The 21,474-nt window shown below is 37.6% G+C and overlaps 1 protein-coding gene across 15 annotated transcripts in view; it reads left to right on the forward strand.

The window, feature by feature from the left end:
- The window catches only part of EHBP1 (EH domain binding protein 1), a 324,971-nt gene that overhangs the window by 135,190 nt on the left and 168,307 nt on the right, over window positions 1-21,474 (forward strand). For 8 of the 15 annotated variants that reach the window (XM_025353914.1, XM_025353912.1, XM_025353916.1 and 5 more), the window contains exons 8-11: window positions 6,880-6,984; window positions 7,637-7,759; window positions 13,020-13,260; window positions 19,182-19,368. In XM_025353914.1, coding sequence (XP_025209699.1) covers window positions 6,880-6,984; window positions 7,637-7,759; window positions 13,020-13,260; window positions 19,182-19,368 — 656 coding nt within the window. The remainder of the gene's footprint in view (window positions 1-6,879; window positions 6,985-7,636; window positions 7,760-13,019; window positions 13,261-19,181; window positions 19,369-21,474) is intronic. The other 7 variants (XM_025353919.1, XM_025353922.1, XM_025353924.1 and 4 more) reach the window with 1 other exon arrangement.

Here is a 21,474-nt window from a genome sequence, read left to right on the forward strand (position 1 = left end):
CAATGATAATATTTATCATACAGTATATATTACTTTACTTGCCTGTCTGTCCCACTAAAATATGAAGCCATGAGAGCAGGTACTAGCACAGGCATATAATAGGTACTTGATAAATGCTTATTAAATAGATAAGTGGGTTTTTTTGTACGTTGCTTTTTTATGATTTGTATTAACATTTATTTGGAAACCAAATAAAGGAAGCATTGGTATAGATAATCAAAATTACCTTTTCACTCTGTTAATGTAAATAAAAGTTGTAGAAGCAGAAGTTCTAGGAGTGAAGTAGGGATTTACTTAAGCTAAGGATAAATGGCGGAAACTACTAGGACAGTTTGTCATTAGTGAAGAGAATGTAAAGAAGAAATTACTTTGAATTAGTTAATGATGAAATGGCCATAAGTGATTTTAGATGTCACCAAAAGCATGATGATGAGGAAGAAATACTCTTAAGCATTCAGAAAAATAATTCAGTCATGTAATAGAGTCATCTTGATAGTATTTTTTAAAATGCTGACATTATACCTAAAACTCTGTGGAACAATATTAATGTTTTGAAGGAAAGGACTAACTCTAATACTTCCTCTATATTCCCTGCAGTGCTCATATATAAGATGTTTAATAAATGATTGATATTTTCTCTCATTGAGATTACTTTTAGGAACATAAGGTAATTAAAATGTTTTAGCTATATAAAGAAAACTACAAATATTTGAGCACTATATAAACATTTTTTTACCTATTAATTGTACATATAGGAATATAGGACAAACAAATAATACTAAGATATATGATAAAATGTGGATAATAATACTTCTTTGGTTATTTATGAGAATTAACTGATCGTGGATGCAAAGCCTTTCCTACTACTTAATAATTAACTGCTATTGTTATTTATTTTTATATTTTATATTTTCAAAGTGATTCATATTTTATATTTTCAAAGTTATTCCTGTAGGGCAAATAAATAATACTAATATACATGATGAGATGTGAATAATAATTCTTTTTTGATTATTTATGAGAATTAACTGATAATGGATGCAAAGCCTCTCCCACTGCTTAGTAATTATTAGCTGCTGCTGTTAATATTTCTTTTTATATGTTCAGAGTTATTAATATTTTTAAAGTTAAAAATAAATCATGTGTAAATTTTGAAAAATACCAAACTAGTAAAGAATGAAAAAAAAAATCAGTCATGAGACTAGCAATCACTTAACATTGATCCTACACTCCGTTATATTTTTCCTAAAAATTACAAAATTACAGTGACTGCTAGAGGCAGGTAAATTATCTAATTTATGAATTAATTCTACCTCCTGAGAAATTTGCTAGGTTACCTTGAGTCAGAGTACGGTTTAAAACTACTGACGAAACAAGAAGAAGAAACTTTATAAGTCTGATTATTCCGCTCCTACTATTCAAATTGGGATAAAAAGTTCAACTGGCATTAATTGTGTTTACTTTTTATTTTCTATGGTTTACTTTGACTATCTCAAGCAATTTTGGTTATGCAAAATATATTTTCTCATTTAGAAAAGGGAAGTTGATAAGCTTATCAACCTTTCATATATATTTTGCTGAAAGATCTGTAACATATCTCTGACAGCCTAGTATTTTCATACCTGCATTTCTTGGAGATATTGTGAGTTTGCTTCCAGTCCACCACAATAAAACAAATATTGCAGTAAAGCAAGTCACAGAAATTTTTTGGTTTCCCAGTGTATATAAAAGTTATGTTTATACTGTAGTCTGTTAAGTGTGCAATACCATTATGTCACGGCATCTTCACCAGGAGTAGGTTCCATGTCAAGAAGCTGCTTTCTTTGTTCATCCAGAGAAACAACTCCTCATCCATTCAAGTGTTATGAGATTGCAGCAATTCGGTTATATATTTAGGCTTCACTTCTAATGCTGGTTCTCTTGCTATTTCCACCACATCCGTGGTTACTTGCTCCACTGAAGTCTTGAATGCCTCAGAGTCAACCATGAGGATCAGAATCAGCCTCTTCCATCTTCCAAACTCCTGTTGATGTTGATATTTTGACCTCCTCCCATGAATCACAAAATTCTTAATGGTATCTAGAGTGGTGAATCCTTTCCAAGAGGTTTTCAGTTGACTGCCCAGATCATTGGAGGAATCACTACCTACAAGAGCTGTATCTTACAAAATGTATTTCTTAAATAATAAGACTTGAAAATCAAAATTACTCCTTGAACTGTGTGTTGCAGAAACAACACTAATCATCTGTACATCTCCATCACAGCTCTTCGGCGACCTGGTGCATTGTCAGTGAGCAGTGATGTTACTTTTTTAGGGAGCATGCTAAGAAGGAATGAGTAGTAATATTTTGGAAGGCATCTTTTTTTCTGCGCAGCAGGTCTCAACAATTGGCTTAAAATATTCAGTAAACCATGCTGTAAAAAGATAGGCTGCCATCCAGGCTTTGTTGTTGCATTTATACAGCACAGCAGAATAGATTTAGCATCATTTTTAAGGGCACTAGGATTTTCTGGAATGGTAAATGAGCATTGACTTCAACTTGAAGTCACATTCTTCAGTATTGACACAAGTTGAAGCTACATTAGCTTCAGACTTTTCTTCTGCAGCTTCCTCACCTCTCTCAGCCTTCATAGAATTGAATAGAGTTAGGGCCTTGCTCTGGATTAGGCTTTGGCTTAAGGGAAAGCTATGGCTGGTTTGATGTTCTATCCAGACCATTAAAACTTTCTCTGCATCAGCAATAAGGCATTATGCATTTTTAAAATCTTTCATGTGTTCACTGGGGTAGAACTTTTAATTTCCTTCAAGAACTTTTTATTTGCATTCATAACTTGTCTGACTGTTTAGCACAAGAGGCCTAGCATTCAGACTGTCTTTGGTTTAGACATGCCTTCCTCACAAAACTTAATCATTTCTAGCTTTTCATTTAAAGGGAGAGACATGCACCTCTTCCTTTCACTTAAACACTTAGTGGCGTTTGCAGGGTTTAACTGGCCTAGTTTCAATATTGTTGTGTCTGAGAAAATAAGGAGGTCTGGGGAGTGGTAGATGGGGGAACAACCAAGTGGAGCAGTCAGAATGCACACATTATTGATGAAGTTTGCCGTCTTGTGTGGGTGTGGTTCATTGCAACCCAAAACAGTTTTAGTAGTAACAGCAAAGATCACTCATCACAAATCGCCATGACAGATATAATGAAAAGATGTAGAATATGGTGATGATGGCAGCGGCGGGCCGTCTGGAGGGGTGGCTGCCATCACGCCTGCTACAGCAGGGAGGCATGGCTGAGGCCACACGCTCCAAGCGGCTGGCAGGAACTGGGGACAAGCAGGAGCCCCACCCCTTCTGAGTTGGGGCTGGAGCTCCCTGGGTGCTACTAAATCTGCCCAAGCCACGCTGCAGACCCAGGTACCCCTCTGCTCTTGGACCCTGGAGCAGGCGGGAGCCCTGCCCTCCTGGGTGCAGCTGCAGCTGTCTAAGTTGGGGCTGTGGACCTGGGCTTCCCGCTGCAGGGAGCAGGCAGGAGTCCCAACCCCCCCGGCACAGCTTGCCCAAACTGCGGCTGCAGACCCAGACATCCCTGTACTCTTGGGGGCCTGTGAAGCTTCCCCTGCCCCCTCAGGCTTGGAAGTACCTGCTCCTGCTATCTGGCTTCTCCCTGCTGTTGGCACCTGCTCCAATCTTGGAACAAAGTTGGAGCTGAGCTCGGGTGCTGTCACAGCCTGGCCAGGTGTGCACATGCTCAGGACACTGCTGACACACCAGCCCCCTGCCACCTTGGCATCAGATCCCTTCTGGATTGTGGGCACTGACGAGCATAGGAGGGAAGCCAATGGGTGGCTGAGGGCAGCTCCATGCTGGCCTGCAGGCACCTGTTGGCACCTACACCCTAGGCACCATGAATGGCAGCAGGAGGTAGGTTCCTGGGTAGAAGGAGGAGGGTCTCCAGTGAGGCCCCACCTTCAGGCCAGGAAGGGCCTGAAGGCTGGGGTCCAGGCTGCCAGTTCCACAGACCAGAGTGGGGGGCTGTGGTGCTTTTTCCAGGCTGCCCATGGACCAGTGAGCATGCAATTCCTCTTCTCTGAGGCCCATGTAAGCCCTGGGCTCTGTCAGAGCTGAGCAGATATCAGGACAATCAGCTGCAGAAAGAAGCAACCCATTCCAGAGGCCTCTTCTCTTCTAAGAGCTGGGAAGTTGATGGAACTACTTGCCTGCAGAGAGGAGCAACCCACTCCAGGACCTCCACCCTGCTGAGAGCTTGGAATACACCGAGACAACCAGTTGCAAAGAGGAGCAACCCATTCAAGGGCTTCCTGTCTGCTGAGAGCTAGGAAGACAATGGGATGACCTACCTGCAAAGAGGAACAACCCACTCCAAGGTCTCCTCTCTGCTGAGAGCTGCAGAGTTGACAGGATTACCTACCTGCAGAGAAGAGCTTCCCACTCCAGGGTCTCCTCTCTGCTGGGAGCTGAACACTTGTCAGGACACCCTGCTTGTGGAAGGGAGCTACCTACTGCATGTCTCCTCTGAGCTGTTCTGTTGCTCAGTAAAGCAGCTCTTTATCTTGCTCACCCTCCACTTGTCTGTGTACCTCATTCTTCTAGTTGCAGAACAAGAACTCAGCTCTTTTAGCCCCATTGAATGGCAGGGTTAAAAGAACTGTAACATAAACAGGGCTGAAACATGCCCTTTGCTCACCACATTGCAGGTGAAGAGAAGAAGAGAAGAGCTGCTGCCCATCAGGGAGCCCATATCTGGGAGCTCCCCGTGCCAGGGCTGTGACTCCCTCTTTGGGGCCCTGTGGTTCCTGGCATTTCCAAGCTTCCAGGTGCCACCATGTTCCTCAGTGCCAGATGTGGAAACTGCAGTGCACCTGGTCTACCTGCAGCCTTGCAGAGAGCTGGTGCCCATGCCACACATGGAGCTTCCCACTCTGCTACAGCAGCTGGTGTGTCTGACTGCACAGTGGCTAGACCCCACTCTCACTCACACTCCCCTCATCACTCCATGCCTGACTCGCCCTTGGTAGACATGGGATCCAGGTTGGTAGCGTGAGCCAAGTGCAGCATGCCAGGCCAAGTGGGTGGAATGAATCCAGCAGGCCTGAGCTAAAAACTCAGGCAGAGACACCACCGGCCACAGAGGTTTCCAGCCAGAAAAGCTACATCCCAAGGATCCTGTAGCAGTACGAATTACCAAAATGTGACACAGACATGAAGTGAGCACATGCTGTTGGAAGAATGGTGCTGATAGACTTGCTAATCTTAGAGTTGTCACAAACTGTCCATTCGTAAGGTGGCAGATGAAATTAAGGTTGTTAATAAGCTGACCATGACATAGTGGAAAGTATGCTAGGTTATCCGTGTGGCTCAATATAATTACCAGGGTGCTTAAACAGTAGAGAGTGGCAGAAGAGAAAGTCAGCACATGTGATGTGAGAACAACTTGGCCCACTGTTGCTGGCTTTGAAGATGGAGTAAGGGAGTCACAAGTTAAGGAGTGGCTTCTAGACTTCTAGACAAGGGTGGCTTCTAGAAGCTGGAAAAGGGAGGGAAGCAAATCCTTCCCCATAGGCTCCAGAAAGGAATGCAGCCTAGCAAACATCCTAATTTTAGCCCAGCAAGTCTTCTGATCCCCACAATAGTTGGATAACAATTTTTTTGTTGCTTTAAGCAAAAAAACCCCTCTTTACTTAATAAAAAATGCAATATCTGGGAAGTGCAATAAAATGTGGTATGCCTATAGGTATTTGTTAAGTCTGTTTCCATGTTAATTTGTGTCTCTATAGAATGTAAATTCCACAAGGACAATATCATGTTTGTTTTTGTGTCCCAAGAATAGGTCTTGGCACAGACTGATAAATAAATATTTGTGCAATAGATGAATAGTTGCAGGCAGCCATATTATAAATGCATATTCAATGATTTAGTTCAAATAAAATTTAGCATGTGTCCTTAGATTTACAGTGTTAAAGAACAGTACTTTTAATGTCAAATTTACAACTGTGTTCTACTCCAATCATTTTCTTTCTTTCCTTACTGAATAATCTGAATCTATTTGCTGTATCATAATATCTACATTATTCCTAGGTTTTAACTTTGGAAACATCAGGGATTACCTGTAGTATCCTAAAAGGTTCTTATTTGAATTGTCTAATTTTCACCCACTGGGTGATAATTTCACATATTCAGAGTTGTTCGAAATATAGATGACTCATGTAAAAAATTGTATCTTAAATTTGTTTCTCTGTCCTTTCTTGTTCTCTTTTATTGTCTTTATTATCAGATTTTTCTAAAGCATATACTCTAAAGTTGCCTTAAAATAACAGATCCTATTAAAAAAAAACAGGAGTAGAAAATAATAACTTTTGCTTGCTTTTCTTGTTTTAGTACTGGTTTTTAAAATGCAACATGAAGACATATTTATTGTGTACATAATTCATGCATTTATATTCTTAAAACTTTTTGTTTAAATTTAGAATATTAAACAAATGACAAATATTTTCTATAGTATCAGAGTATATATTTTATTCTGTTTTTAATGTATGTGTTTAAAACACAGTTCTGTTTTACAAATATAAAATGTGAAAGCCAGTGTCAGCTTCTTGGGTTATTATCTCGTTTTGTGTTTATTAACATAGTTTTTATGTTACTAGTATACATTTTAACAATAAAATGTTTTCTATTTTAAAATATGGGTACAGCATAACATTCAGTTAAACATATCTGTTACGGTTCATAAAAATAACATCCACTGAATGTATTCTGTTGATTAACCAAGCATCTCCTCTTTGTCTTTTTGGGTAACAGCATGCTCCTACTTCTCTTTAATTAAATGACCTTACCTTATATTTGTCTTGACTGGCTTCTGTTTACAGAAATTGTAAACCAGTTGAATGCTCTGAGCAGCTTAGATGAAGATCAAGATGACTGCATAAAGCAAGCAAATATGCCTTCAGCTAAATCAGCCAGTTCCTCTGAAGGTCTAAGAGCTTTCCTCCTTTCTTTCTGCTTCTGATTGCCTGTATTTACTGTGACCTGCTACCTCTTGACTTCTGTCTGTACTTAGCTGTCAGTTTTGTCTTTGTGCTTTTCCTTGAATGTTTTCTTTGGTAATTTGTAGTGCACCAACAGGCAACAAGATAACAGAACTTATCTTTAGCAAAGTCTTGTGTCAGGATCCTTGATAGTGGTTTTAAAACATTTTCAAAGTGCAATGTCATATAACATGCTATTTCTTGAGTGTGTTTATATATTATAAATATATTGTTTTTAGAATATTTGCTTACCATAAGCCCATTTCAGTTATTCCTGTTTGGTAGTGATGAATGTTCTTTCTAAAAGTCTATGTCAGCACTTTTTTTATTGGCTCAAATTAAATTGAGATGGAAGTTTCTTTAGTATAGTTCATTATCTGACATAATTTTCAATTAATACTCAAATGTTTGTTTTGTTTTATTTGAAAATGTTGGTATGCTACAAAATACTTCAATGGCATTCTGTCATTGGTAAAATGCTATATACTATTATTTGCAGGTATTATTCGTGTGAATTTTTACCATTTGAAATGTTTCACAAATGATCAATACTTACACTTAACCATAAGAGGAAACTAACCCATATGTTTATTTTCAGAGCTTATCAACAAACTTAACTTTTTGGATGAAGCAGAAAAGGACTTGGCCACCGTGAATTCAAATCCATTTGATGACTCTGATGTTGCAGAATTAAATCCATTTGGAGATCCTGACTCAGAAGGTAGCAAGTTTTTCCTGTCCTTTTAAAGTCTTTGTATAGTCAAGTTGTCTTGAACTGTAAGGGCAGGAAAATATATTCTTAAGAGACTAACAAAAAAAATTATTGTTTATAATGATATTGTGTTCAATACCACTTGGAGTTGATCAGCAATTCTGGGTCACTTCTATGGAATTGCTTTTAAAGAAAAAAGAAAGCCTTACGTAAACATTTACATGGGGCTTTACAAGTCTCATTCATTTGGTCTACCAAGTAAGGTCAGGGATATACTGATTTTGGGGTGGTGGAGGTAGCTTCTCTATATGGATCATTTTCCCTGACACTCAGTCTCATGAGCCCTTCTGACCCTAACTCTGTGTCTCTCTGGCTGAGATTCTCTAGCTGAGAATTAGTAGTGAGAGTGAGTTATGCATGTGAAAACATGGAGCAGAGAGTAGGTTAAGAACTGCTGCTATTATATATATACAGCATACTCGTGAGGTGTAAAACCAGGGATTTTTTTTCCTGAGTCATTTTTCTTATCAAGTAGTTTTGAACTCATAAAGCCTGGCTAAGGGCTGTTGCAGAAGTGAGACTTCTGTTTGATTGAACTCTGTATGCTTAACATAAATACAAGAATGATTAACCACTGTTTACATCTTTTTTGACTGCGTCTGAGAAATCTTCATGAGTTTTAAAGAATTTTGCTACTGCCTGTCATGGTGAAAATGAGGTTTTAGCTTCAGGATTCACTCTGTTATAGCAATATCATTTCATAATTCCTTCTCCTTCTCCTCTTCCTTTACTTTCTCCCTTCTTACCAGACTCCAAATTATTAATAGGAAGTTTGTATTCACAAGTTTTTATTTTGTTTGAAGGCTATATATTATGAACGTATTTTAAATCTTAAAAAGGTTACAGTAGCTAGGCATAGTGGCTCATGCCTATAATCCCAGCACTTTGGGAGGCTGAGGCTGGCGGATCACCTGAGGTCACGAGTTTGCAACCAGCCTGACCAACATAGAGAAACCCCATCTTTACTAAAAATACAACAAGTTAGCCCAGCATGGTGGCGTATGCATGTAATCCCAGCTACTCGAGAGGCTGAGGCAGAAGAATTGCTTGAAACTGGGAGGCAGGGGTTGTGGTGACCAAGATTGCACCACTGCTCTCTAGCCTGGACAACAAGAGCGAAACTCCATCTCAGAAAAAGAAAAAAAAAAGTCAAAATAAATCGCAGAGGCAGTCAACAACTACCTCTTTTCATAGATTAGGAGGCTGAGACCGAGAGAAGTTAAATGATTTGACTTTAGGTAGATGGAAGTGGAGTTGGAGCTAAGATTCTTATCAGGTATCTTCTTTTGACCACACAACTTCTTGATTTTGTACTACATACAATTAAGTATATTGAGTTCAAAAATATTTACAAAATGTTTGAGACATTCAGTATTTGAAATTTCTATTTTAAAATCAAATAAGTTTTCTAAATGTAAGTCTGTTATCAGAGGTATAAAAGAGAGTGGCAGACAACACGTAAGATCATATTTCTATGTAGAAGAGGTAAGCCAGCCTGATTCAGAATCTTTAATTATACCTGTAGAGCCAAACAAATACATGTCAACCAGAGTTCTCTTTAAATATATGCCTATTAGAATCTTTGGAGTAAGTATTTTTTATTATAAAAATATTTTTATAGAAATAATTTATCTTTATTGATTAAAAACTTGCAGCCTCAAAACAGAAGTATTTGGGGAAGAAAAAAATGTGTTGCAATTGTTCAGATGGTTCTTTTTTTGGTTTTACAGCTTCAGTTCTCCTCTTATATTTATGTGCTTGAGTGGCTTTTTTTTTTTTGAGACGGAGTCTCACTCTGTCACCCAGGCTGGAGTGCAGTGGCACACTCTCGGCTCACTGCAACCTCCAACTCCCGGGTTCAAATGTTTCTCCTGCCTCAGCCTCCCGAGTAGCCTGGATTACAGGCGCATGCCACCATATCCAGTTAATTTTTGTATTTTTAGTAGAGACGAGGTTTCATCATGTTGATTGGGATGGTCTCAATCTCATGACCTTGTAATCCACCCACTTTAGCCTCCCAAAGTGCTGGGATTACAGGCGTGAGCCACCACACCTGGCCCTTGAGTGACTTTTTAAGAAAGCTATTAAATGTAGGCTGGGCACAGTGGTTCACACCTGTAATCCTAGAACTTTGGGAGGCCAAGGCGGGTGGATTGTTTGAGACCAGGGGTTTGAGATGAGCCTGGCTGACATGGTGAAACCAATCTCTACTTAATATACAAAAGTTAGCCCAGTGTAGGGCACGCACCTATAATCCCAGATGTTCGGGAGGCTGAGGCAGGAGAATCACTTGAACCCAGGAGACAAAGGTTGCAGTGAGTCAAGATCGTGCCACTGCACCCCAGCCTGGGCGACAGAGTGAGTGAAACTCCAGCTCGGGAAAAGAGAGAGAGAGAGAGAGAGAGAGAGAGACAGAGAAAGGAAGGAAGGAGTCTTCTCTTAAACCCGCCTTTGTTGCCTATTCTAGCATCTTCAAATCTTGCTCTATAGTTTGTATACTTTCTTGCTTTTGGTGTTGTAACTGATGAATTTGCTTGGATTAATTTTTGCAATCCTCTTCCTGAAAGAAAGAAATAAAAACCTTATTTTTATTGACTCATTTTGTCAGTTTCTTAAGCATTTGAGCCCTGATATTTGTTAATACAAAATTGGATAGGAAAAACTTTACAGTCTCTCTTCCCTTATGGAGAAAAGCAAATGCTTAATTTACATGATTTTAAAGATTCTAGTGGTGTTAAGTTTGATTATTATCATGGTATTACAAAAGATACTATTGCTGAGTCTCTTCTTTAATGTAGGCTATGTTTAAATTCATTTCAAGTATTGATTTACTATGATTTTATGACTTCTCTTTCACACTTTTTACTTGCTTCACCATGGTGTACAGAATTTCAGCTCAGAAGTTTTCATTTTGTGTTCTTTTCAACATAAAGACAAATTTTCTGGGCTAACATCTAGAGTATACGTAGTCTGATTTTAAAATATAAAAGTCATTGGCCAGGTGCAGTGGCTCACACCTATAATCCCAGGCCTTTGGGAGGCTGAGGTGGGCAGATCACCTGAGGTCAGGAGTTCAAGACCAGCCTGGCTAACAGGGTGAAACCCCATCTCTACTAAAATTACAAGAAATTAGCCAGGCATGGTGGCATGTGCCTGTAATCCCAGCTACTCGGGAGGCTGAGGCAGGAGAATATCTTGATCCTGGGAGACAGAGGTTGCAGTGAGCCGAGATTGTGCCATTGCACTCCAGCCTGGGCAACAAGAGTGAAACTCTATCTCAAAAAAGTAAAATAAAAGTCATTAATAAATGTCAGTCATAAAATTTTTATAATAATCAGATTAAGTTGTTTGAAATGTCACTTAGGAAACAATTTTTCTTGAGAATTTCAATAACCAATTTCCTGCCTTCCTCTCACAGAATATTTTAGCATTGCATAGTATAATTAAAATTACTTTTAATACACTATGACTTTTGGCTTGCTGAAATTTTTCTACAATTTGATAAAATATTTTTATCAGCAAATCTTAGACAGTTTTATTACAAATTCTTGTTTTGTTTTAAAATGCTAACAAACATAAAAGAAAAAGCCTCATGCTAAGTACTGCTACTATTATAGTAGTTTTGTATTTTGAGTCAGAGTTTTATTTTAAAAGTACCACTGAAGCCGGGCACAGTGGCTCACGCCTGTAATCCCAGCACTTTGGGAGACTGAGGCAGGTGGATCACTTGAGGACAGGAATCCAAGACCAGCCTGACCAACATGGTGAAACCCTGTCTCTACTAAAAATACAAAAATTAACCAGGTGTGGTGGCACATGCCTGTAATCCCAGCTACTCATGAGACTGAGGTGGGAGAATCGCTTGAACTGGGGAGGCAGAGATTGTAGTAAGCCGAGATCGCACTACTGCACTCCAGCCTGGGCAACAGAGTGAAACTGTGTCTCAAAAAATAAAAATAAAAGTACCATCGTTTTCAAATTAAAATTTGAAATAATAAAAGCTAGAAAAACTTGGTATCTCTATCAGCTTACCAGTATTATTATAGTGCTTTCAACCTGAAGATTCTTATGTTATTATTGATCGGATTTAAGTTATATTGAAAAAATATTCTCATTAAAAACTCTAAAGATTTAAGGTCTTTTAGCATACAGAAACCTGTTCTTTGAAAACTTTGGGGAAACAATTTCAGTGGCATGTGAGTATATTTACAACACAGGACAGAATGAATTATCAGATCCCTGAGTGGTCTGTGCTTATGTAAATACCAAAGAACATTTCAGAAATGAGTCAGTTTCCTGTTCTTTTTATTTTATTTTATTTATTTTAGTTTTCTGGGTTTTTTTGAGACAGAGTCTCGCTCTGTTTCCCAGGCTGGAGTTCAGTGGTGCAATCTCAGCTCACTGCAATCTCTGACTCCTGGACTCAAGCGATTCTCCTGCCTCAGCCTTCTCAGTAGCTGGGATTGCAGGCACCCGCCACCGTACTGGGCTAGTTTTTGTATATTAAGTAGAGACAGGGTTTCACCATGTTGGCCAGGCTGGTCTCGAACTCCTTGACCTCAAGTGATCTATCCACCTTGGCCTCCCAAAGTGTTGGGATTACAGGTGGAAGCCACTGTGCCCAGCGTTAAATTTTATTTTTGAATTGAGGTCATGCTCTGTCACCCAGGCTGGAGTGCAGTGGTACAATCATGGCTCACTGCAGCCTTGAACTCTTGGGTTCCAGCCATCCTTCCACTGCAGCCTCCCTAGGAACTGGGACTACAGGTGCACGCCACCACAACCAGCCCATTTCATGTTCTTTTAAAAACAGAAATTTGTTATGTATCAGTTTGTAATGGCAAGCTGGTAGACTATAATAAAAGAATATAATTTTGCACATCTAAGAAAACATTTTCAAAATTGACATATCATAATGTTAATACTGTTAGATACTGCAGAGGATCTCAAGAAACAGTAAAGATCCAAAAATGCCATTTTTGGGAGTACCATTCCTGGAGAAATTGACAGAGGTTTTATATATCACATCTTCTGAACATTAAGAATACTTAACCCCTCTAAAGTATATTATTGTTTTATTATTGCTTTGCACTTTCTCAGCCCCATAGAGCTTATTAATTTAATAGTCATATTTTTGAGAATACTAAACAATATTAGAAAATATCATATGGTATTAATGTGATTTAATTCATCTGCTTTTATTTCATAGAACCGATCACTGAAACAGCTTCACCTAGAAGAACAGAAGACTCTTTTTATAATAACAGCTATAATCCCTTTAAAGAGGTGCAGACTCCACAGTATTTGAACCCATTCGATGAGCCAGAAGCATTTGTGACCATAAAGGATTCTCCTCCCCAGTCTACAAAAAGAAAAAATATAAGACCTGTGGACATGAGCAAGTACCTCTATGCTGATAGTTCTAAAACTGAAGAAGAAGAGTTGGATGAGTAAGTACATTTCATTTTGCTATCATCACAAGTTAGTCTCTATGTTAACTAAAGAGATTCTTTTGTAATGTACCTTTAGATGGGTACAAATCATTAATGTACACTTTATAAGTCAGTATCTAACTCATCCACTATCTGAATGTTTATAGTCTTAAACCTTATTCTCCCAACCTCTTCCAGGTAGGTGTGTGTAGACCCTAAACTAACTAGTGAGGAAGATATATTCCTAGAATCTCTTGTTGGAATTCCAATTGTGTCTTCTCACATAAACTATATTACAAACGGTATTTAGATTTGTTTTTTTTTTTTTGTCAAACTCTAGACATTAAACTTCAGTTGTGTTACAGGTCTGTTGGCAAGGAGAACAAAATAATCATTTGTGGTATTGATGTGATAAGACGACTTGTATAGATATCAAACAATGTAATAATAATATTTCTAAATTAGGGATTATCACAAGCTCAGTATGAATAGACTGTGTAATTAGGGCTGCCGTTTGCCCAAATCTGGAGTGGGGATAAAAAGGGGATGTGTTCATATTGTAATCTGGAGTTACACAGTTCACAGCCCATATGGCTACAGACCATGACCCTAAGTGTGCTTTAAAAGCAGCAGCAAAACCTCCACTTCCAGCCATGATGGGATAACGCAGACTGGATTTAGCCTTTTAAACAACTAAAAACTGGAGTAAGATTATATGAAACAGTAAGATTCAGACACTGGACACAAACAGCACAGGATAATGATCCCTGAGAGAACAGAAACAAAGAAGATGAGCCCTGCAATTATGTAACGTTATTTGTGGGAGAGAGTTTCTAAATGCAGTTCAGAGAGAAAAAAATGCAGACAGATCCCAGTAATCACCCTGAATTAAGGAGACAGAGTTTGGACTTGGGAGTACTGAGGTGACTAGAATTTGTATGTCCACAAAGACTTCTACGTAAATATTTTAACATCTTTATTGATTATAATAACAAAATGGGAACAATTCAAATATCTGTCAACAGGCAAATGGATAAATAAATTGTGGCATATCCATACAATGCAGTACTACTCAGTAATAAAGAGGAACAAACTATTGGTAAATTGCAAGATCATTACGCTGAGTGAAAGAAGACAGACCGGAAAATAGTATACTGTGTGATACCATTTATTTTAAACTCTAGAACATGCAAACAATCTATAGTGAGAAAAAGCAGATCAGTAGTTGTTTACAATCAGAACTGGAGTGAGGAAGAGGTTAAAAAGGGGCACCCAGGAGACTTTTGGAAGGACTGGAAATGTTTGTTATCTTGATTTGTGCTGATGGTTTCACACTTGCATGCATGCATAAAAAATACTGATTAAATTTTATTTTCAAGTGTCAGCCGTTTATTGTTTATTGTTTATGCCTAAATAAAGCTGTTTTAAAAAGAACAACAATCTTTAACTTTAATAACAGAAATATTATATCACATGAGTGATTTCCAGCTTGGAATTCTTGGGCCTTTAGGTCTATTTGATGTAAATAATTGGTGTGTGACTGGAGAGATCTTTAAAATATTTAATAATAAGTAATATAATTATATGATAAATATTAATAATTATATGATCACTTGTGAGGCTATATGAGTCTTTGCTTTCCTTGGAAATACATAAACTTTTGTGTATTAACATTATTTAGAACTTGGGAAAAATAGTTATTTCTTTAAAAATGCAGCTTGAAAATATTTCAAAATACTGTATATGTGGGTTGAGAGGGGAATAATAATAAGGCTCCTTTGAATCATGAAAGTTTGGGGTAATTGCTTTGTGCAAAGGGAGAGATGTTATCTCTCTACTGTGCATTGGTTAGCTCTTATTTTGAGCACTATTTGTCTACTAGTTGTTGTATTTTATAAGGGGCATTGGTGATTCAGAATGTTAACAAAGTAGAGAAAAAGTCATTAAAGTGTTCAGAAACCACATCAAATAAACAATGATTGAGAGTACAGGGATCGTTTGATTTTTAAAAGAGATAATTTAAGGGAACTGTAATAACTAACTTCAAATATTTTGAGACTAGATGGGTGTGGTGACCCACACCTGTAATCCCAACACTTTGGGAGGCCAAGACAGGTGGATCACCTGAGGTCAGGAGATCGAGACCAGCCTGACCAACATGGTGAGACCCCCTCTCTACTGAAAATACAAAATTAGCCAGGTGTAGTGGCAGGTGCCTGTAATCCCAGCTACTCAGGAGGCTGAGGTGGGAGAATCACTTGAATCTGGGAGGCAGAGGTTGCAGTGAGCCCAGACCATGCCACTGCACTCCAGCCTGGGACTACAGAGCAAGACTCCATCTCAAAAAAAAAAAAAAAAAAAAGATTTTGAGACTTTTATTTGAAAGAGTGAGAAAATTGACTTGTTTTCTATTGCTCTGGAGTTGTGTTTCTCATCTTTTCCACATTTTATAACATGTGCTACATGCTTCCTGGGAATGGCTAGGTTTTGATAAAACCTAAAAAGGTTCTAATCTCTAAAAGTCTCAGAATTACACCATAATAATCATCTGATTCTAAACCCAAACCCAGGTTGACATCTTATTACTAATTAATAACTATATGGGGAGTTGAAAAGTTGGCCTAACACTTGGTAAAGTTATTATATTTGTTTTCTTTGAAATAGCTAATATGTGATTGAAATAAAATTTCTCATGGGTGGTGTAGGTGCTGAGTAATAGCCACACACCTAGAATATTTGAATGTAAATGCAAACTTTAAGTACAGGCATTCAGGTATTCCAAAATACATGAGTATTACACAACACACTCACACCTGCTCTCTTATTAACAAATTAAAGAGACATCTAATGTTTGCTTAAACTTTTTAAATGCCTTAATAAAAACTAAAATCAGAATCACTGGGTGTTTCCTTTTGGCCATTCTTTTTCCACATGAAAGTCACAGTCTTTACAAGTTTCTCATGAATAAAGAGCGTTCTAACTTGCTCAATCATCTGGGGTTACCAGAGGGAGTCTGTAAATACTCTAGCTTCTTTATTTTGTAGAAATATACACACAAGTTCTAAAGATTGCACATAAGCTAATGTGCAAGTCCAGGAAGAACTCTGTTTGTATTAATTACTTGTTTGGTATTTATCATCTTTTCTCTGCAAAAATTTATAGGTTCAATGTCAGTAGCAGAAATCTTCCAAAATTCGTTCTTACTTCAATAATAAACTTATGACCTTTCATCAAGCAAAAAACCTATATGACTCATCTTCCATTACCAAATTCTTCCTGTATACTCTATGACATTAAACTATCACAAATAAATAGTACGGAATCCTTTGATGTGTGGAATTACCTTTAGTATCCCAGCATATCCATAAGCACAAAGAGAAAGTATTCATCCTTCCTTGCCTTTTAGGACGTGTCCTTTACACTTAACAACTGCATGGGTTTCTCAGTTACTTATATTTGGGGGGTAATTCAACTCTTCTAGTTTATATAGTAAAAATGAAAACCAATAAACCAATATTATTTTTTCAGAACTTTTATGAAGTGACTTTTGAGGCCTAGCATGCAGTCATTTCTGGTATGGTTTTGTGTCAGTTTCCCAGTGAAACCTTTCATTGAATTTTATTCAGGGAAGCTACATGCCCATTTTAATAACTTGGAGTTTGTTTTTCCAAAGAAACATAGATATCAAGGTGAGAGGAAGAGACTCTTCCTTAGCTTCATTTTGTATTATTTTTCCAGTATGTTTAAATTAATCCTGAACCAACTTTGGTTTTTCTCTCTATAATTCATTTTTCTTGATGAATTGTTTTCTAAACAATAAATAATGTCATTTAAAATTATTCTGTCCAATTTTCTCCTTAATATAACCAGTGAATTTTCAACTTACAATGAGTTAGTGATATAACTAATTTATTACTCAAATATACAATACCGAGATAAAAATAATTGTCTCTTAGAGTGATGCATAAAGTTCTGAAATAGATTTTTCAAATCATAGGTGATCAACAGATTGTAAAAAGTCCCAATTCTGTAAATATTTTTTCTTTGCTTACATTTATTTATATTTAAAATATATTAATCAGCAAGTATGTAACTTGTCATTGTAAAGAAAGGGATAAGTGTTTGCACAGTACTATCTCTGTACAGCTACTATTCCTGTTCATTTTCATAGCACTTAAAAAAATTGATATGTGCTTCACATAACATGAAATTATACAGTTTAAAATGTACATGTCAGTGACTTTTAGTATGTTCACTATATTGTTATGCTATTACCACTATCTAATACCAGGATGTTTTCATCACCACAAAAAGAAACCTCATACCTATTACCATTTAGTCCCAATTCCCCACTTCCTTCATTCTCTGGCTACCACTAATCTGCTTTTTTTTTCTGTGAATTTGACTATTCTGGACATTTTACCTAAATGGAAATATTTCCTGTTCATTCTTGAAAAGTAAGGAATTGAATTTAAGTTAGGGATCTCTGATCTAGAAAGGGAAAAGGACCATTCAAAACTTTCGTAAGTAGAGACTTCTTGTCCTTATTCTGATTTAGTGCCTAACCAGTAGTGGTGTCAGCACACTGTTGTCTCAGAGGTGAATTACAAGTGTGTAGAGATATTAATTTTCTTAGTCCTAAAGTACTTGGCAAATGCAAGTGTTAAACACTCTGAAGAGAGGCACTCTTAGCTTAGACTACACAGGAATTCCTCAGATGAAACTCTGAACTCACAATATAGAATTACAAAACACACAAGGAAACAGTTTACTAAGAGGAAGAGTCAGGAGACAAAAGAAATAGTAGGATTATACATGCAAGAACTTCAAATACTAGATTTGTCAGATAGAGACTATAAAATAAGTATGTTTAAATGATTAGTAACTCAAATCTTTGTAACTGAGGTATCATGCACACAGATATATGAAGAAATACACTTATTAAAATTAAAAATTCCTGGAGAATTGAATATTAGACATGAAGAAAAAATGAACTGGATCAGAGATGTGAGAGAGTTATCTAGAATATAGCAGAAGAATAAAGATTTATAAAAATGGAAAGGCTAGGAAACCTGACAAGTAGTTGTTCAACATAGATATAAGATATTTCAAAGAGAACAGAGAAAATACAGAAGTGGCTATCAAAGAGATAAAGGCAGATAATTTTTCAGAACCAATAAAACACATGACTCTTCAGACTCAGGAAATACAAAGAGTCTGAAACAGAATAAATCAAAAGAAATCCACACCTAGACATGTCATAGGTGTCAAAATTGCTCAAACCAGAAATAAAGAGAAGATCTTAACAACTACATAGAAAAGATGACTTACAAAGGAGCAACGTTAGGCTGACAGTGGATTAATATCTTCAAAACCCTGAGATAGAATAACTGACGACTAGAATTCTCTACCCAGCTAAACTATCACTTAAATGTAAGGCTGAAATAAAGACATTTTCAAAGCCTAGGAGAATTTACTATAAGCAGAACCTTGCTGATTGAACCACTAAAACATGTTCCATAATGAGGGGAGAATTTAACATAGAAGAAAAGATGAAATACAAGAAAGTGTAACAGAGCTCAAGCATAAAAAAGAAATCAAATCGAGATTTTTACATCTTCCTTTTCCTTGGGTATGGAAAATATACAGGATTTATTATTTTTAATATTTAACATTTTTCTAAGTTTCTATATATAATAGTTTGAGCTGAATGTGACCTTGTATTAAATATTTTTAAGTACTTTTTAAAGCCAAATTTTAAAAACTCTGGATAAAAATGGACCAAAAGATTAACAGTCATTATTTCCAAATTCTGGGTTATCACTGGTTTGGGTTTTATTTGAAAAAAGAAATTTTAGTTTTCAGTGCACGTTTATTATTTTACTTGTAAATGAACTATTTTTTGAGAGACATCTAACAATAATTCTTCTTTCACTTAGATCAAACCCTTTTTATGAACCTAAATCAACTCCTTCTCCAAGTAATTTGGTAAATCCTATTCAAGAACTGGAAACTGAAAGGCGAGTGAAAAGAAAGGCCCCGGCTCCACCAGTCCTTTCACCAAAAACAGGAGGAGTAAATGAAAACACAGTTTCTGCAGGAAAAGATCTCTCTACTTCTCCTAAGGTAGGATTTTATTCATAGTAAAACATGTATTAATATTTGCTCTTTTCTCCCCATGCCATTTAATTTAAATTAAGAAAAGACATTTTTGGCTATTTTTGATGATTTAAAAATAATATCCAAGAAAATCGATTTTACTGCAACACTGCATTTATGTTTGTGAGCCCATAAGTTTACAGTACAGTATGGATTGGATGGTTTGGGTTAAGATTGTTTTTAAAATGCTGTTTTGAAATGAGAGGAAGAAAGGTCTTATAATTGTAAGACTAGTGCTTTAAAGAAAGGATACTCTATAACTATCAGAGAGCTTCAGCAGACAGGTCCCTGCTGATGCATACCCACCCACCGCCTCCCCCACAGCACTTTGATGGCATATGTGCATGTGCACACAGACCTCACCACCCTGTTGTCACTGATGGGCTTGTGCACGGACCTTGTGACTACCACCCTGACCCTACCATTCCCCCCTCAGTGGACACATATGTGCACCCTGCCACCCCGCCATTGCTGGTGTAAGCATATGCACACAGACCCTGCCACCCTGCCCCCGCCAGCATGTAGGCACTGCTGCCCCATCCCTGCTGGTGTATGCGTACCACACTTCATTGCCGCCACTGGTGCAAGTGCACGTGCACAGTCCCCACTGCCCATGGGCATGAACCCCACTGCAACCACCCCGATGAAATGCTTTTGCCAGCACCCCACATCAGAGTGATCTTGCCAGCAGACTGGGAATATCTCAGCCCCTCGAGCACAGCAGTTGCTTAACCTTGAGGCCCCAGATAACAAAGCTGTGGGTCTGGTACCAGGCCCTCAGGGTTAAAGCATGCAACCCACGAATGCTGAGAGAGCCTTGGCCCCTTGAAATAATCCAGAAACAAAGCCAGTCATCTGAACACAACGTATACCATAGTCAAACCTTCAATGACATCAAATAATGTAAAAGTAAAAAATTGCATCCAAAGGACAGCAGCCTCAAAGATTAAAGGAACATCAGCCGACACAGATGAGAAAGAGCCGGTGCAAGAACTCTGGCAACTCAAAAACCCAGTGTCTTCTTACCTCAAAACAATCACACTGGCTCCCCAGCAATGATACTTAACCAGACTGAAATGGCTAAAATGACACACATAGAATTCAGAATCTGGATAGCCATAGGGATCATCAAAATTCAGGAGAAAGTTGAAATGTAATCCAGGGAATCCAATAAAATGATACAAGAGCTGAAAAATGAAATAGTCATTTTAGGAAAGAACCAAATTTATCTGATAGAGCTGAAAAACTCACTACAAGGATTTCATAATACAATCGGAAGTATTAACAGCAGAATAGACCAAGCTGAGGAAAGACTCTCAGAGCTTGGAGACCAATTCTTCTAAACAGCTTAGTCAGACAAAAATAAAGAAAAAAAAAAAGAATGAACTAATAAAACCCTTAAGAAATATGAGATTATGTAAAGAAACCAAACCGACTACTCATTGGCATCCCTGAAACAGAGGGAGAGAGAGCAAGCAACTTGGAAAACATATTCAAGGATATTGTCCGTGAAAATTTCCCCATCCTTGCTAGAGAGGTCAACGTTCAAATGGAGGAAATTCAGAGAACCCCTGTGAGATTCTATATAAGATGACCATCCCTAAGTCATATGGTCATCAGATTCTCCCAGATCCAAGTGAAAGAAAAAAATATTAAAGGCAGTTAGAGAGAAAGGGCAGGTCATCTATAACAGGAACTCCACCAGGCTAACCACAGACCTTTCAACAGAAACCCTACAAGCAAGAAGAGGTTGGTAGCCTATATTCAACATTCATAAAGAAAAGAAATCCCAACCAAGAATTTTCATATCCAGCCAAACTAAACTTCATACGATAAGAATAAATAAATTTCTTTTCAGAAAAGCAAATGCTAAGGGAATTTGTTACCACAGACCTGCCTTACAGGAGGTCCTTAAGGGAGTGCTAAACATAGAAACCAAAGATAATTATTGGCCACCACAAAAACACAGCTAAATACATAGACCATTGTATTAGTCTGTTCTCACACTACTATAAAAAACTACCCAAGATGGGGTAATTTATTTTAAAATGAGGTTAAATTGACTCACAGTTC

Source organism: Theropithecus gelada, chromosome 13 (assembly GCF_003255815.1).
Source record: "Theropithecus gelada isolate Dixy chromosome 13, Tgel_1.0, whole genome shotgun sequence".
Lineage (NCBI taxonomy): Eukaryota > Metazoa > Chordata > Mammalia > Primates > Cercopithecidae > Theropithecus > Theropithecus gelada.